We start from the raw sequence: 18,100 nt of genomic DNA on the forward strand, positions 1-18,100 counted from the left end.
CTCTACCCAGATAAATAATTGAAAGGGTGATAAGCTTCCTGGTGTATTAGGTCAAATTTATATTTGGATTTTGTGACAAAGCTCTGCCATCACAATGTTCCCTTGCCTTTCCATCATTCTTCACTGACCCTACCTGTCAAAGCATCAAGTCAGTTATTTAGCCCACAGTATTCCCTATATGGTGTGAATAATTTAAAAGAAACATTTTAAAGTTTTTACTTAGTATATTTTTAGGTTTGAGTTTTAGTAAGATCTCACTTATGCAGCAACTTAAATAGGTAAAAGAGAGGAGAATTTTTCTAATTATTATTTGTTTATTACATATTAAGTGTCTTCCTCTTCACCATAACACATCTATTTCGATTATGTAAACATCGCATTATTAGATCATATATCATTCTTACTGCTTTTTAGCAGAACCAATGTGAGCTTTTATTTCAGGTTAAGAAAATAATGGAACTGAGGGTAAGAGAAAAACCCCTCTATAAAACATATATAAATGGGCAAATAATACAAAATATGCTCTATTAGAATTTTGCCCAAACTGCTCCAATGATCCAACTAAGAGGTTTGGACCAACCAATCTGTTTTTGACTAAAGCCAAGAAATACCAGCCAGGATATGGGTTGTTATCACTATAGTAGGAGATCCAGTCAGCCCCATTTTCCTAAAAATTGCCTATCAGACCTCTTCCAATGTTCAAGAAAGGGGTTCTGGTGTTTTAAGAAGGGGTTCTAAAAAATTCAAAAGAAAAGTTGGCCCTCCCCTCACTAAACATCAACTTATTTTTATCACATTAGTATAGTAACAAAAATGTATTTTCAGTTAATGATCCAATAAAATATCTTATTCAGTGGTTGAAAGATGCATGGTAAAGAGTTGGCAAAGCCTACCATATAAGGAGGAACATCCAGCATGGAATACATAGGGGTAGGCAGTTGATTTACTTTCCCTGACTTATTTATTTTAGGTTTAGACTTTTCTTTATGAACATGAACAAAGGACCCCTTTACCAACTAATTAGTTGGCAGTTAGTAGCACATTAATATGCATGTATAATTTCACTTATACTGAGGTGCCCAGCACTCTTCAGAAATCAGCTGGCACTTATGGGGCATGTCATTTTTGAGCCACTTTCTCTTAAAATACTGATGCTGACTGTCATTCATGCTGCGATTAATAGCTTTAGACCTCACACTAGCTAACACCTGTTCTGGTGATACTATACTATATGTCTGGTGTACCAAGCTAAACTGGAGGTCTGCTGGGATGCCAGATTGGCTGAAATTCAGTTGAAAACTCACTAGGTCTGGGTTAATTCTAGGACTCTTCTGCATGTTTATTTAGTCTCCAACGATAACTTCAATAGCATGCACAGATGTTTTATTAACAGACATGGTAAGCTGACATCTATACAATGTCAATATTCAATTTTATATTTACACTAGAATGATAATAGTGTTCCAACAACCTAAAGTGCAGTCCTATTTAATTAAATGAGGACTTTTTCACCAAGGCAACAAACACCTTCAATTCCTTTGAGGAGATCATCAGAAGAATTTATAGGAACTTCACTTAGGCAGATCTTCACAGCACGGCTACAGGTATATTTATAAATGTATGCAATTTGTTTTTCCCATATACTGTACATCCTCCACTCAAAAGCTAAATGATTAGTTCTGAGTGCAGTTCTCCTTTAATGATCAACTAGTTTGCTACTGACCATCAGAACATAGAGTTACCTGCTCTCCAGTGGCACATTACTGCCAAGGACCCAGCTGTCCTGCAGCTGGACGGACTCAGGTGTGGTTTGCAGCTCGGCGGGCAGCGCAGCCGGCGGGGCCGGACTTTGGTTCCTCCTATGTGTCAGAGAATTGCGGTTGAGGGATGTGATGGATGGTTGATTAACTGCAGGATGCTGCTTGTGAGAAGGTGGTAGCGGCTGCAACGTTGACTGGCCTTGATTGTTTGGCGATTGCTCTGTGGAATGGAAAAACATTAAATACCATCAGTAGACTGAAATTAATCAGCAAATGGACAATTAATTATAAAAAAAATTATTTATCCTGGAGGGTCTTAAATGACATTCTCACTGTGATAAATTTACCTTGGGCACCCATTGCTCTAATTAACATTAAAACAGATGGTAAACTAGTGTTGGGTTCTTTATATTGGTTTTCATTTACATTAGCACATGAACAGTTTTATGAGATGCAGCTACTGTGCTTTTTGAAATAGCTCAATAAAACAATAAAGATATAAAAAAACAAAAAAATAAATAAATTTATACCACAAGTTCTTGCAAGACATGTCATTCCTATGATTATTTTAACAGCCTCTCTTTTAAGCATTACTTAACAGTAATCATTTGAAGTAAGGCAATAGATTAACAGCGGTATCCCCTGCCAGTTTAGTGGATTTCAGAGTGTGTAGGTCTGTACGTTGATTTGCTAATAGATACTAAATATTCTTCAGCAGAAGGTCACTCTGTGAAACAGATGTTCTAGTGTAGATATTTAACAGACTGAATCACATCTGATTACAACGTCAGAAGACTCATATACCTAATGACTGTTACCTTCATTACAACACAGGGGAAAAAAAAAGTATTCCCTCTCCTCCTATCGGTGGTCATAAAGAAAAAGGACAATGCTTAATTAAGCTACAGACCTTGCAAATATTAGTTTTACTTGTATATACTAAATAGTAGCACTTAAAGATGAATTCCAGGTATGAATATTTCATACATAGTTACATTGGTCCAGCTTCTCTGGATGGTTCCTGTCCCAAGCCGCCAACCTCCAGTGTTTAGAATGCAGAAGGACACATGTGACCTGGAACTTGTGGAGACCACTGAAGTAGCGGTGTTTACTACAGTGATTTCCATCTTCCAGGTGCATCAGCCATAGTTACATATGCCCAGCTTAGACCAATGTAATCAAATGTATACCATACCTGGCTGTTGCCCTGGAAGGCTTTAAATCACTGAAGAAGACATCACTACTTTAGTGATCTCCTGCCCTGCTGCATTCTGAGCACATTTTGTACATGAATGCTAAGAGTTAAACAAGGTGGAGAGGTGGGGCAGTGATGTTTATTCACTCAGAAAATGCAAAGCATTCTCTGAATAATTCCCATCTCAAGCGACCATCCTCCTGTGTTTAGAATGCAGCAGGACAGTTGCCTCACATGTGACCTGGAACTTGTGGAGATCACTGAAGTAGCGGTGTCTACTACAGTGATTTCCATCTTCCAGGTGCATCGGCCAGGTATGGTATATGCATTGGTACATTGGTCCAAGCTGGACCAATGTAACTATGTATAAAATATCCATACCTGGAACTCCTTTTTTAAACATAGGAGTTAGATTCACACCTTTCCATGTGCATTTTCATGTGGTTTTATGTATGTTATTAACAATCATGTATTTCATATGACACCATTGCCATTAACAGGCACTGGAAAGCACATTGATGCTTCAAAAAACAGAAAATGCGTGTCATCTTATTGCACAGATGTAAACTAGAGGTATTGATAACAACAGATAATCTGTATACATGCAATAACTTGCATTACAACACATAGGTTTGAATGGGCCACTTATATGTTTGCTAGAAGGGTAATTTATCCACTGTCTTCTAACATCTTCCAATTTCTGGACCCTTTTACTGCAGAGTATTGTACTGCATGCACTGTCTGTCATGTAGAAAGGGAAAAAAAATCAGCTAAACAAAAAAGCAGCCCACATGAAGAACAAAATGCCAGGTGGATGAAGCTGGGAACTCCGTCAATGAGATCTCAGTAGTGGAGTCCCAGAGAAAAATAAGAAACTCTGGGGTGCTAACATCCATCACAAAACTGAAAGATCTTAACATCTTTTAATACGTTATTTATGATTGGGAGTTCAATCATAAAAAAGGCTAGCAAGTTTAGTAACCCAAACTGACAATACTGACTACTAAAGATATTCAGTATGAAAGCACATACAAGGATCTTTTACTGATTGACTGAAATGGAAGAACATGATAGAATCTCTGTTCCATGAGTCATATTCTGTTTTGAAGCCTCTAGTGGTAACTAATATCATTTCAAATTGTCCATGTCAGTGTTACACAGTAAGGGTTTGTTTTGATTTTTTTTGTTTTTGTTTTTTTTAATGCACCCTGAGCACATAAACAGTAAAATATTTTCCTATCATGGTAATTAATGCCATTGCATTCATCTCCAGTGCAAAAGGCAAAATAAAAGTACAGCAGCATGCATTTTTTTCGCCAAAAGGCATGTAAACAAGTGTAAATGCACAGCACTGCACCTGAATGTGAGAGGGACCCTTAGCACTGAAATTTCAAGTGAAAAAAAGGGGAATAACCCCCCAACAAAATATGCATGTACAAAGGTACACTGAACGTGGGGATTTTAATGTGAGCAGTAAGTCCCAGTGATGCTTCAAATGATTCAACTCCATCAACACATACATAATGTAATGTACAAATAATTACTGCTTTTCGAAGTCTTTTACGGAAAGGGAATGAGAAGTGGTTTTATGCATTTATTGCTATTTATTAATTTATTACTGGCAGTACTAAACAAAAAAACAAATATATATATATATATATATATATATCTATATATATATACAGTCATGGCCAAAAATATTGGCACATTGTCAGATCATGCGAAGTGGTGCAGTGAAAATTGTTGTAGTTGCAAATGTTTAGGCATTCTCATGTCCATTTCTTTTGTTTGTATTGGTATGACACAAGACAATGGAGAAATAAAAAGCCAAATCTGACACATTCCATGCAAAACCCCAACAATTGACTAGACAAAATTATTGGCACCCTCAATTTAAATATTTGGTAGCTTACCCCTTGGGAAAAATAACTAAAATCAATTGCTTCTTGTAACCATCAATGAGTTTCTTACACCTGGAATTACTGGAATTTTGGACCACTCTTCTTTCGCCAACAGTTCCAGGTCCGTCAATTTGGAAGGGTTCTTTTTCCCAACTGCTGTTTTGAGATCTCTGCACAGTTGCTCTATGGGATTGACATCTGGACTCATGGTTGGCCAGTTCAGTACTCTCCAGCATCTTGTCTTAAAACCATTTCTTAGTGCTTTTTGACATGCTTATTGGGTCATCGTCCTGCTGTAAGACCCATGACCTCTGACAGAGGCCCAACACTGGGCCCTACATGGCACCGCAGAATTCTTTCCTAGTATTCAGATTTCATAATACCATGCACACGGTCAAGACATTCAGTGCCTGAAACAGCAAAGCAACCCCAAAACATCAATCAACCTCCACCATGTTTGACTGTAGGGACTGTATTCTTTTCTTCAAAGACCTAATTTCTTTTTCTGAAAACAGCAGAATGATGCGCTTTACAAAAAAGCTGTAATTTTGTTTCGTCTATCCACAACACATTCTCCCAAAAGGATTTTGGTTTTCTCAAGTAAGTTTTGGCAAACTCCAATCTGGCTTTTTATGTCTCTGTGTCAGCAGTGTGATCGTCCTGGGTCTCCCACCATGTAATTTAGATTGTGACGTATAGTGGGAGCTGACACAGTTGTACCCTGTTCCTGAAGGTCAGCTTGAATTTGTCTGGAAGTTGATTGAGGTTCTTTATCCAGCATTCGAACAATCCTTCATTGCAATCTTTGATCAATTTTTTCTTTCGTTCACATCCAGGAAGCTTTGTTATAGTGCCATGTGCTGTAAACTTCTTGACAATGGTGTGCACAGTGGACACAGGAACATTAAGATCTCTGGAGATGAACTTGTAACCTTGAGATTGTCCATGCTTTTCCACAATTTTTGTTCTCAAATCCTCAGACAATTCTTTGCTGCTTGTTCTCTTCTCAATTCTCCATGTGGCACACAGAGACACACAACAGAAAAGCTGAGTAAATTTTTCACCATTTTAACTGATTGCCAGTGTGATTTCTATATTGTTAGCACCTGTTAATTGATACAGGTGAGTTTAAGTACAAATTACAGGAGCATCACAAACTTGAAATGAAATTATTTCTTACAATTTTGAGAAGGTGTCAATAATTTTGTCCAGTCCATTTTTGGGGTTTTGTGCGGAATGTGTCAGATTTGGCTTTTTGTTTCTCCACGTTTTTGTTTCATACCAATACAAACAAAAGAAATAAACATGATAATGCTAAAACATTTGTAATGGCAACAATTATCTGGGTGAAATGGTGCATCTGACAGACGTGCAGGTGTGCCGATATTTTTGGCAATGACTATATATATATATAGTATTTACAAGGCAAAAAAAAAATTATATGGGTTATTAACATTTTGTACTTTCCTTTCCACACAATAGGATATAAGCAGGAGGTGCTGGTTGAGGTCTATGAAAAATTTCTCAAGTTGATTGAAAAATCAGGATGACCTCATGTATTCCTCCTGTATGTCCTTTGAGAGTTGCATATGATACCTGTACAGATTATTGATCAATAAACAATCAACATCTTTAGAATTTTGGGAAGTTAATCAATTAAACAGCTTTTCTCAAACAGGGTTCTGGGGCAACCTGGGGTGCCTTTTGGGTTCTCCAGTGGTGCCATGAGCACGAGACCCAGTGTGCCCTACATCAGAGATGGATGAGAGGGCTCTGTCATCCAGAGAGAACTGTGTGGCGATGAATGACTCTGAGCTTGCATGTATAGGGGGAACTCTGATGTGATTGGGGGTCTCTTACTCCGTGATAGAAGGACTCTGTGGTGATAGGGGGGCCTCTGATGTATAGGGAGGCTTTTGATGTGATGAGGAGACTCTGATGTGAATGAGAAACTCTGAATCGATGGGAGGATCTCTAATATGATGGGGGGACCTCTGAAATGATGAGGGAACCTCTGGTGGGAAGGGGGGCTTCTAATGTGAAGTTAATTTCATCAAGTTGGTTGTGTGTATTGTCAGAAACCCAGGTTTTCCATTGATTAGTAGCATTTTTTTTCCATTTTAGACTGGGGTGCCTTAAAAAGCTGCATACGGGAAGTGCGCATGCGCGGCCGGCGGGACGGACATGTCCCGTTGAGGCTCCGTCTCCCCGTTGGGTGACAGCGCCGCCAAGCAGCGGGTCCCGGCCCGCAACATACCCCAGGGGGACCCGAACACAGCGGCAACCATCCCAGGGTCCGATCCGCCCTGGTCTGCGGCGGATCTCCTGCAGCGGGTCGGAGATATTCGACGGGACACGTGTCCCTGCGGCAAGCTCTGCACAGGCCCGCCCACCGCACTGAACCTGGGCAGCGGAGAGTAAGAAAAGGGGGGCTGAGAATACTATAACAGCCCCCCCCTGACTGACGAGCAGCAAAATTGTTAAGGGGCACCCCGGCACCATGTCCCCCCTTCTACCAAGTCAATCAAGGAGGCCCTGGCAAAGGCCTCGACAAAGATGGCCACCGCCTCAACACATGGAAGCAAGAAGGTGACAAATACATATGCAGCCCTACAGGATCCGCAGCCCAGCCATCCCTGCACGTCTGAGGGTGAGTCTGACACTGAAACTGATGTCCCTGCACAAGCCCTGACGCCTGACCTTACACCCCCAGACCTGCTGACCCGCTTTGAAATAATGCTACACAAAGCTTTGAAGCAAACCTCGGACCGCATCACTGCTACACTTTCTAGGGAAATCCGTGAACTAGGGCAACGCACTGCGGACCTAGAGCAGAGAGTAGATGGTCTCGATGCCACGCTTCAGACACATACGGATGACCTTGACCTTCTGCGCGACGAAAACGCAACACTATTAACACGACTGGAGAACTTTGAAAACAGGGCACGACGCTCCAATCTGCGTATTCGTGGCCTCCCAGAAACGATCGTCGATATCCAATCAACAGTAACAGCTCTGCTCCAAGAGCTTGCCCCAGCTATCCCAATCGAAAGATTAGAATTGGATAGAGTACACAGGGCGTTAGCATTGCGACGCACGGATGGTCCACCACGTGACATTATAGCCAAGCTCCTTTTTCCGCACCAAGGAGCAACTCCTACAAGCCACCCGTAACGCAGAATCTCTACAGTTCCAAGGTCATTCATACCAGCTATTCCAGGACCTAAGCCTCACAACAATCACCAAGCGCAGGGCTATGAAACCTCACCTACAAGTTCTTCAACAACACGCTATACCTTATAGGTGGAGCTTCCCCTTTGCAGTGCGATTCAGATATCAATCCTGGGATTACACTTGTAAGACTCCAGAAGACCTACTAGACACCCTGCGGATCTTAAAACTGCATTCCTCAGCGACACCTTAAGAAAGCGCCAAGCGGAGGTCCACATCCTGCTCGCCGCGGAAGACCCTTCCCACACGTGCCACTGAAGGCCCACTCAACCTCCACAAACGAGGCCGTTTTTCATCTCCGGGTCTATCTACACAAGACACCATGGACTGAACGGTGTCTCATGTCTATCCTTCTTCTCTCCACTTTATTGTGGCCATATACACCAAACGGTGTACTCCTTTGACTGTCATTACTGTTATTGAGATTAATACCGTTGATATCCTCTCTCCCTCTACCTGTTGAATTTTGGTTGCCCCATTACCTGGGAATTGTTCGGCTCCCCCCCCTTTTGGGGCCCCACTTTAGGTTAGTTTGTTTGAGAGCCTAAGCTCTGACGGCATGCGACGCCACACCCCTTCCCCTGTAATGTCTCACTGATACTGCTTATGCCGTCTGAGTTTGGGATAGCGTGATCTTCATGAATGTATTTTCTTTATGTACCTGTTTTTTTTTTTTCTACCGGGACCTCGCTACCTTTTATCAATCAAATTGCTGTCATCCTCACGGACCGTGTACCTGCACACTCCAACCTAGCCCCTGTGTTATTGGTTATTTAATATCGCTTGGGCTACTATTGTTCCCTAGCCCACCCTGACTCAGGGTGTCCTTGGGAACCCATCTTTTAGGCCTTAAATGGCCTCTTACACCCCTTCTTTCCTGTTTCCTCTCCCGTATCGTAACCCTCCTCCCTCCCTCCAACATGACTTCAAGACTCTGCACAACGCACTCCACAATGCCCTCATCCCCCATCAGGCTCCACCTTGGGAGGTAGTGACAGACTATCCTAACCATTATGCACTTTCCTCAATGGTTCGCTAAATATCCTTACCCTGAACGTGCAGGGCCTCAATATTCCACAGAAACGTACTAAGGCCTTCCGAACCTTTGCTACGCTTAAAGCTCACGTGGTTTGTCTACAGGAAACATACTTCACTCCCAACTCCACTCCTAAGTTTTTTGGCCCCCGATATCCTCAGGTCTATACAGCCTCTGCCGCCACCAAACGCAGGGGGGTACTGATAGCCTTTCATCGCACAACACCCTTCACACTAGGCACCGAAATTAAAGACCTGGAGGGTCGTTACCTCCTGTTAGTTGGGCAACTCTTAGATATAGATGTCACCATTGCTGCATACTATGCCCCAAACCAAGACCCTTTACCATTCCTTTCCCCCATACTCTCGACTATAGACCCCCATAAGCGCGGAACTTTAATTGTTAGCGGAGACTCTAATAGTGTAGTATATCCCTTCCTCGATAAATCCCCTCAACCATCTTCTGCCCCTTCTCTCTAAACAAACTTTCCAAGCCATTCTACACCGTTACTCCTTGATAGATACATGGCGAGAACTCAACCCGGCGAAACGCCAATACACCTTTTATTCTCACCCTTACCAGTCATTCTCCAGGATAGATCATATTTTCCTTACCACCGCCTCTACCCCCCGGCTCCTGACTTCTGAAATAATTCCGATACCTTGGTCTGATCATTGTGCTGTATTCACGGCTATGACCTCCTTGGCCCCATCCCCCGCTGAGCCCTCTTGGATTATTAACGATAACCTGCTTGCAAACCCAGCTCACTGCCTAGAAATCGAAGCAGCCCTTAAAGACTACTTTTCTCTTAACCAATCACCTGATATTTATCCTCTCCTGTTATGGGAAGCGCATAAACCGGTTCTGCGAGGGTTTTGCATTAGCAAAGCATCCTTCTTAAATAAAAGCAAAAGGCAGCAACGCCTCACACTTGAGCAAACCTATGATCGTTCCCATCAAGCCTTCCAGGCGGCTCCAACGCCTGCCAATCGTGAGACCCTGGAGCGTTCTAGATTGGCTCTAGATCTTTTTCTCACAGATCAAGCTGAACTCTCGCTCCGACGATCTAGACACAAATATTACACCAAGGCGAATAAACCCAATACATTCCTGGCCCTCTCACTTCGTAGGCTTGACCAACTCACTAGACCTATCCGGTTACGCACCTCTTCTGGCAACCTCACTAGTAACCCAAAACGCATTCTACAGATTTTCCATAAACACCTGTCACAGCTTTATTCTTCTTCTACACCTTTTGACCCCACGCAAGCAGATGCCCTTTTAACCCCCATTTCCTTCCCGAAACTTTCTGCGTGCCAGTTGGAGGCACTTGAGCGACCCATTTCCCTAGCCGAAACCTTAGATGCTATTAAAAATTTAAAACTACGTAAGCGCCCAGGACCAGATGGCTTCTCAGCCACGTATTACAAAAAATTTGCTCACCTCCTTACACCTATCCTCACTAATGCCTTTAACGCTCTACTGTCTGGCCACGTTTTTAATCATGATACAGTACAAGCGAACATTTCAATGATCCCAAAGCCGAATTCTGATGATACGCAGTGGTCCAATTATAGGCCAATCTCTCTCCTCAACATTGACATTAAACTGTTAGCTAAAATCCTCTCTTCACGTCTTAACCTATGTATTGGCTCTCTAATTCTTAACGACCAAGTGGGCTTTATTCCAACTAGGCAAGCGGGAGATAACATCAGACGTGCATCTCTTTTGGCTAACTTAGCTAGGTCTCGCAATATTTCCGCCTGTTTCCTGTCCCTTGATATCCGGAAAGCATTTGATACAGTCTCATGGCCATATCTCAGCTATATATTGAGTCGTTGGGGTTTTGGCCCGCATTTCTTAACCTGGATCTTCTCGTTATATCGAGAGCCCTCGGCCAGAATTAGGTATCTGGGACACAGGTCGGCTCAGTTCCCGATCTCCAGAGGTATGAGACAAGGCTCATGCCCTCTGTCCCCTTTGCTCTTTGCCCTGGCTATAGAGCCTCTGGCCCTCTTAATTAGAGCTAACCCGGATATCAGGGGACTTGAGATAGGAGGCACGCATCATAAGTTATGTCTCTTTGCGGATGACGTCTTGCTCTTTTTCTCATCCCCATTGACTTCCACTCCTTCTCTACTCTGGCTTCTCGAGGCGTTTGGCTCGCTCTCTGGCTTACTAATAAACCCTAATAAATCAACAGCACTCAATATCTCTCTTCCCCCTTTAGAGTTGACGCACCTAAAGCAGATTCTACCATTCCCTTGGTCGCGCTGTCATATCCCATTCTTGGGTATTAAACTGACCCCTAAGTTATCAGACCTTTACGCAGCTAACTATCTTCCGATGTTAAACCATCTTTCTGCCCTTTTGACCAAATGGTCTTCCTTACCCCTCGCTTGGTTAGGCAGAATAGCAGTTATCAAGATGTCAATCCTCCCAAAAATTCTATATCTATTTAGAGTCCTTCCAGTCCCAGTCCCCCCTCACTACCTCCGTACACTACAGCGTCGCATTTTTTCCTATGTATGGGGTAATACTCGTCCTCGTATACCTCGCTCCACCCTATACCGTCCTAAGCTCAAAGGTGGTCTAGGCCTACCTGACATCAGCAAATACTATCAAGCAGCGCATTTAGCCCAATTACCTAAGTACCATGCAACCTTTGAAATCCCTCAATGGGTTGCACTTGAATCAATAGAATGTGACCCCTTATCTACAGCTAACTTACTCTGGTTGAGGCCTATAGACCGCCGCTCTATAACCAACCCCATCACCTCTCACTTTTTATCCCTTTGGGATAAACTGAAAACCCGATATTATCTTTAATCGCTACATAATCCTCTGCTCTCGTTTTTATGAAACCCAGCTTTTCCCCCGGCCTGGCAGACGCCCCTTTTATTCAAAGCCTGGTCCTCTTCTAATTTGCTCCGCACGCATCATTTCTTGCAGAGGAATAAGTTTAAAACCTTTGCCTCGCTGCAGGAAACACATGGCCTCCCAGCTTCCGAGATATTCCGATACTTACAGCTACAACACTTTTATGCTCCCTACGCTACCACAACAAATCGGCCAGATGCTATGTCTTTCTTCGAACGAGCATGCTACAAAGACCCCCATAGACGTGGGCTTATTTCTTGCTTATATTCACTCTTCACTACTTCGATTACCACGTCCCCCCCTCTGTATACTCATAAGTGGGAAGTGGATTTGGGCAGGAAACTCGACCCATCTGACTGGGATCACATTTGGGCTAACACAAAATCATCTTCGCAGAACATTGTAGCATTGGAAACGAATTATAAAGTTTTAACCCGCTGGTACTTGGTCCCAGCGAGAATCGCAAAATTTACCCCTAATTACTCGCCCAACTGTTTTAGAGGCTGTACAGACTTAGGGACGCACTACCATATGTGGTGGGATTGCCCAGTGGCCCGGGTCTTTTGGGATGAAATTTTCACCATACTATCTACACTTAGCGCTATCACTTTAAGACCTGATCCAACAACAGCCCTACTCAATCAGTGCCCCCCTGGCGTCTCCAACTTGCAATTCAAGCTCCTTATGCAAGTTACAACAGCGGCTAAGCAGGTTATAGCGAAATCCTGGAAATCCCCCACCCTTAGTGTTGCTGCCGTCAAATCCAGAATAACACAAGCCATGATACATGCAAAGGTGGAAGCCACAATTCTTGACACGATCCCTAAATTTTTGCACATATGGAACCCCTGGGTAGAGCGCTTCCTCCCGTCTAACTTTGATGAATCACTCCTTCTCCCTTGATTTCTATATTGTGCGCCCAGAATACTGTCAATAGTCCTCCGTGGGCAACTCATGGAGTCTGCTGTAAAGTAGCTGATTGTCTATGGAAGTCATCGCTATTGGTTTTTTTTTTGTCCCATACCCTCCCTTCCTCCCCCGTCTGATCCCCCTCCAAACTTCCCCCTACTTCTTAAATGCACTTAAGAGACGTTACTTGGATTGGCTGGGACGATAATGTCATCTATTGCCGACTCTTATGTTCTTGCTTTTGCTTGCATTGTATAGACATCTGTAATGTGATCATCATTCATTTTTCTTCAATGTCCTATAGCCTCTTCAATGTCCACTGTATATATACAATGTCTCCTTGATTGTGTTGTTAAAGTTTTCTCTTTTGTTAATAAAAATGTTTGAACAAGAAAAATTATAATTTTTGGTTATAAACTAAAAAAAAAAAAAAAAAAAAAAAAAAAAAGCTGCATACGTTTAATAGGAGCCACAACTGAAAAAAGGTTGAAAACCGCTGAATTCATTAAATAAATAAACTCTCTCTCCTAAAATAAAAAGTTTAAGAAAAAAAAAGTCTGACTGACCAGCTAATTTTCTTTTATGAAATTATACTTAGAGCCAAAATTAATAATCATTTATCACACAAAAAATCTTTACAGTAAGCACACGCTTCAACACCCTAACACCTCTGCTTTCATAGTAAAATATTAGCTAAAGCAAAATGGAGAGTTCCAAGACACCTGCATGACTTCATTAATTATATGTCAGCCGAAAGATTTGTGTAGCCTTCTACAATATAAGTCTCGCAGCTACATTGACTTTGGACAGAAATGACATTTGTATCATGTCAGAATATTTCCTAGTTGATGAATATTACTCACATTGTTCCACCAGCAGAACAACCATGTGCACACTACATCAAGACAGCTTTCGTATTTAAAGAGAGACGTTCTTAGCTGTACAGTTAATGGTAAGTGATTTGTTTGGCCTGTATTACACTAGATTGCCAATTCTATTAACAATAAATATTTAGTAGTATTTTCCATTTGACTGCCTTGCGGAGAATTCTCATGGATGGGTGGATGGATGGCAAGAGAGAACCACATAAATTCATCAGAATTATAAGTCAGGTAGATTTTATTGCAATTAATCAGTGCTGCCTTTATCCACACCAGTGGGTGTCATTGTGTTTGATTAGAATCACTGCTCAGGCCTTCCAGGCACATTTCAACAAGACAGTTACAAGGTAATTCAACCAGTCAAAAGCAGCACCCAATTAAAAGAAATCTGTCTGAAGAGAACTGATACCGTAGAAAAAGTCAGTGTAATGTATGTCATGCTAAAGTAGAGAAGGTGCCAGATAAATGTGCAGTAACCAATCCTTTAGATTAGCAAACATTACACATTAATATATTAATCTATCTATGTCTTTACTGAGCTCAGTCTAATGTATCAGTGCTGTACAGCACACATCATTACTACCAAGAAACAATATGGTCTTCGTGTTTTTCATTTGATCACTGTTACAGCTAAGGGTCTGATTGATTTGGCTTTATATCCCACGTACAGTGGAAATCACTACAACTACAATAACTGAAACAAAGGCCTTGCCTAGAAAAACAAATGAAATGAAGTTTTTGATATTATACAGAACATTACTGGTTGCTATAGATTACAGTTATTTACTTTTGGACTAGGAATTTGGTTAATCGGATTTGTAAGGCCAAAACTGACAGACCTATGCTGATGATGCCTAGTAGACCTAAACACTTCTGTCCATGGGTCACTGTTGGAAGACTATATTTTATCATGCCAGCGTGTGCAAACAGCTAAATACACAGCTGAAATGCATGTTTCAGAGCTGTTTCACCTTCCAAAGATGTGTAATTCCTTTAATTAAATCCTAACTATTATACACAGATCTTGAGGACAGGAGGGATTATCACCAGAAAATAAAAAAGTGTTTTAAAATAAAACACTTGGTTCCATTTTACATTTTGGTCCTGTTGTCTATTAAAGGCCAAGATTTATTTCTGTTAATGTTGGCTATAGCTCCACCCCAGGCTAAAGCCCAATTTGTGGATGTTCCTAGGGGGAGGTACAGCCAGAACTATAGCCGCTGCCCCTTCTACCAGCAAAAAAGATTTTGAGCAGTGTTCAGCTTATCCTGCCAGTACTGACTTTTCATTCACAACACAAGCACTGGTAAAAAAAATCATTTAGCGCTGCCAGTTGATAAATCACAAAGACCTGCAGTGCTAACTGATAATTTGCTATTGTGAATGAACAGTCAGCACTGGTGGGGGTGTATGATCTACAGCATATCAGAAAGATCACACAGCCCCACCAAACTAAATGATCTAATGATCTAAATGATCGGTGCTGGCTAGTTAGCATACTTAGCACCAGTGGGTATATCATACAGCCCTGTCAGCGTTGAATGATGATTACTAGTGCTTGTTTTGTGAATGGAGCTGAATGATGGCACTTGTCTCCAGCATTTGCTTGCTGCCAGAGATGAGCGCTGTCAATCAGCCCTCATTAGTCATTTGTCTCATTGTGAGCAGAGTGGTTAGACAGTTGTGGGGGGAGAGTGGGCAAACTGTCAACCATGCTAGCTGAAGAATGACTGCATAGATCATGGGATCAAGTGCTCTATGCATTTGGTCCCCTGTGAAATTTATTATGGGTATTTCAATGTGGTGAATTTGTTTTCTTTAAGCAGCACAAACTAGTCACCCCCTTGAATGGCAGTGTGTAACTGGACAGTGAAGAAACAACATCAGACTGAAGAGGTCATCGCTTCCTCCTCTCCTCCTGTCAGCAAGTTCCTTCGTATACAGGTACACAACAGCACCTGCTTGGCTCCTATTACAGCTCCTTCCTTTCTCTTGGGGCTGCTTTGCAGAAAATTTACAAGAGATCGAGACTAAGTCAAATTCAGGCACTTACGCTAGTTGCATTTTAAAAGAATTTAAAGCAGTATTAAACCCAAAAGGAAACATTTATTATAGTGCAGCTTACCAATGCTTAGCTGTAATGGCTACATTCATTTTCCTTTTCAGGCTTTCTTTCTTCTAATTTTATCTGGTGATCAAGGTAACAAGACTATTGTTTTTCAAAAGCTCAAGCCCTCCAGCAGAATGTATTAGCTTATATGGATGAGACAAACCACTTTACATTGGTAGGGGTGATTCTAATGATCAGCTTTTATGTATTCATGTAAAGCCTTTATCCCAAAAGGAAAAAAAACTGTTTCCTGTAACTGACTATGAGGTGTGAGCTGGAGTTTGGGTTCAATTAGTTACTGTTTTTAAATCTGCTAATACATTTAAAACTACCCTCCCTCCAGACTGGCAATGCTGCTGCCCGCTGTGCTGCATGTGCTCATTCATCCAGAGTGTTGTCTGCTAATACTGTAGGTGTGTTACTGGCCAGATCACCAAGGTGAAAACAAAAGGAAAAAAGCCAAAGAAAAGAAAATTGATGCAGCCACCACATCAAATGACTGGTAAGCACCAATATAATACATTTTTGGTTTTGGGTTTAATACCATTTTAATAATTTTTATTGAATGCAAAACTGCAATAATCTGTGTATATCTGCCTGAAGGTTTCTTTTAGTCCTCATGCACACTTGATATTTTTACAGCTGTTGTTTTTGGCTTTTGATTTTTTTTCTACAGCCAGAAAAACCCCCCAGCATGTTATTCTATGTGTCCATGCACACAGACTTTAATCAATGTTTTTTGGCAGGGATGTTTTTGGCTGGAAAAAAAACCCAGGACTAGGGGGTTTCTAGAGGAGTTTTTTAGCTGTAAAAACGCTCTAATGCTGAAAAACTCTGAAAAACTCGGTAAAACACTGATAACTGGTGTTTTTTGACTATTTTTGACCCCCCAATTTTTTTTTTGCTAAACGCTAATTCAAAAACGCTAAAAAAAGCTGAAAACCTCGCGTTTTTAGCGTGACTTTACACAGCTGACATTGCCTGAGTTATCAAAACGTCCAGTGTGCATGAGGGCTCAAATGAAATCTTTAATAAGAGAAAATGGAGGCTGCCATTAATGAAACACTAGCTACCTAGCTGTCAAGTTTTTCCAATGGTTTTTTTAGTTTCTAGGGATATGTCCTGAAACAAGCATGCTGATCAGGAGTTCTAAGCTTGTCCTAACTTTATAATCTGCATGCTTGTAATGGTTCTATGGACTACTAAAGTCAGAGAATACCAATCAACTAACATTCCCAAAAGGAGATCAGTTATTGGCAGCTATTGAATTTCTCTCATTACTCTTTTCCTTTTAAAAATGGCACAAAAAGTGTATTTCTTCCTGTAAATAGACCTTACAAATACAAACTGATAAATATTTGTCTCTGATGACCACCAAGCCACCCTCAGACTCTGTATTGTCCTTAATATTGTAGTACTACGTTCTGCTATTTTTGTTACCTTTCCATACATCCACAATTACTTTCACGTGTTCCCAATAACACAGCAGTGAAATGTTTTCTCATAAAGCTTGGCTATTAGAGTAAGTCTTCACACTGCACAAGTTTACCCTTCTAACTGAATGAGAGCAGCAGCTGAACTGAAACACTTCTCTACTGCTTTCTTTGCCTGTGGCACTCTGTTATGCAGTGTAACGTGAATTTGCTCATTGGCTTACAGTTTATATAATGAACAATTTAAAACAGTAGCCTGAAATAAAATGTAAACATTTGACGTGTAAAAAACGGGCATCCCTAAGGAGAACTTCCCAATTTGTTCTTTAAAGACAGAGATTTCAAATTAAGATGGGTTTATCTCAGAGCATGGATATTTTTCGCATTTTGTATAAGATAGAGAACGAGGATTTAAAGTGATAACAGCCACCAATTGACCTTAGTTTATACAAATACTCCAGTTTTAGAAATAGCTTTCTAAGGCAGAGATCATTGAAGCTATGTGGGAAAATGATGATGTTCATCTATGTGGTCAGTGCTCTTTCAATTTGGGAATTGGGGGAACAACACTATAAATGAAAAGCAATTGCACTAGTTATGCCCTATAGATGAATGGATGCAGTCACCAAACTTACAAGCATGCTGTCAAAAAGACATTAGACAAAACATAAGACAGATCACTCTGGAAAAACGCTATCCATGTGGTCCCTAGGAGTCGACATGGAAATAAGAGCACATAATAATTATAATAATGTACATTATGC

The 18,100-nt window shown here is 41.3% G+C and overlaps 1 protein-coding gene across 14 annotated transcripts in view; it reads right to left on the reverse strand.

Annotated features, from left to right (window-relative positions):
• Positions 1-18,100, reverse strand: part of TENM3 (teneurin transmembrane protein 3) — a 1,391,898-nt gene that overhangs the window by 316,947 nt on the left and 1,056,851 nt on the right. For all 14 annotated transcript variants that reach the window (XM_089669645.1, XM_089669651.1, XM_089669650.1 and 11 more), the window contains one exon: positions 1,743-1,980. In XM_089669645.1, coding sequence (XP_089525771.1) covers positions 1,743-1,980 — 238 coding nt within the window. The remainder of the gene's footprint in view (positions 1-1,742; positions 1,981-18,100) is intronic.

The sequence above is a fragment of the Staurois parvus genome, unplaced genomic scaffold, assembly GCF_062004578.1.
Source record: "Staurois parvus isolate SC_StPar_1 unplaced genomic scaffold, SC_StPar_1.0 ptg000080l, whole genome shotgun sequence".
NCBI lineage: Eukaryota > Metazoa > Chordata > Amphibia > Anura > Ranidae > Staurois > Staurois parvus.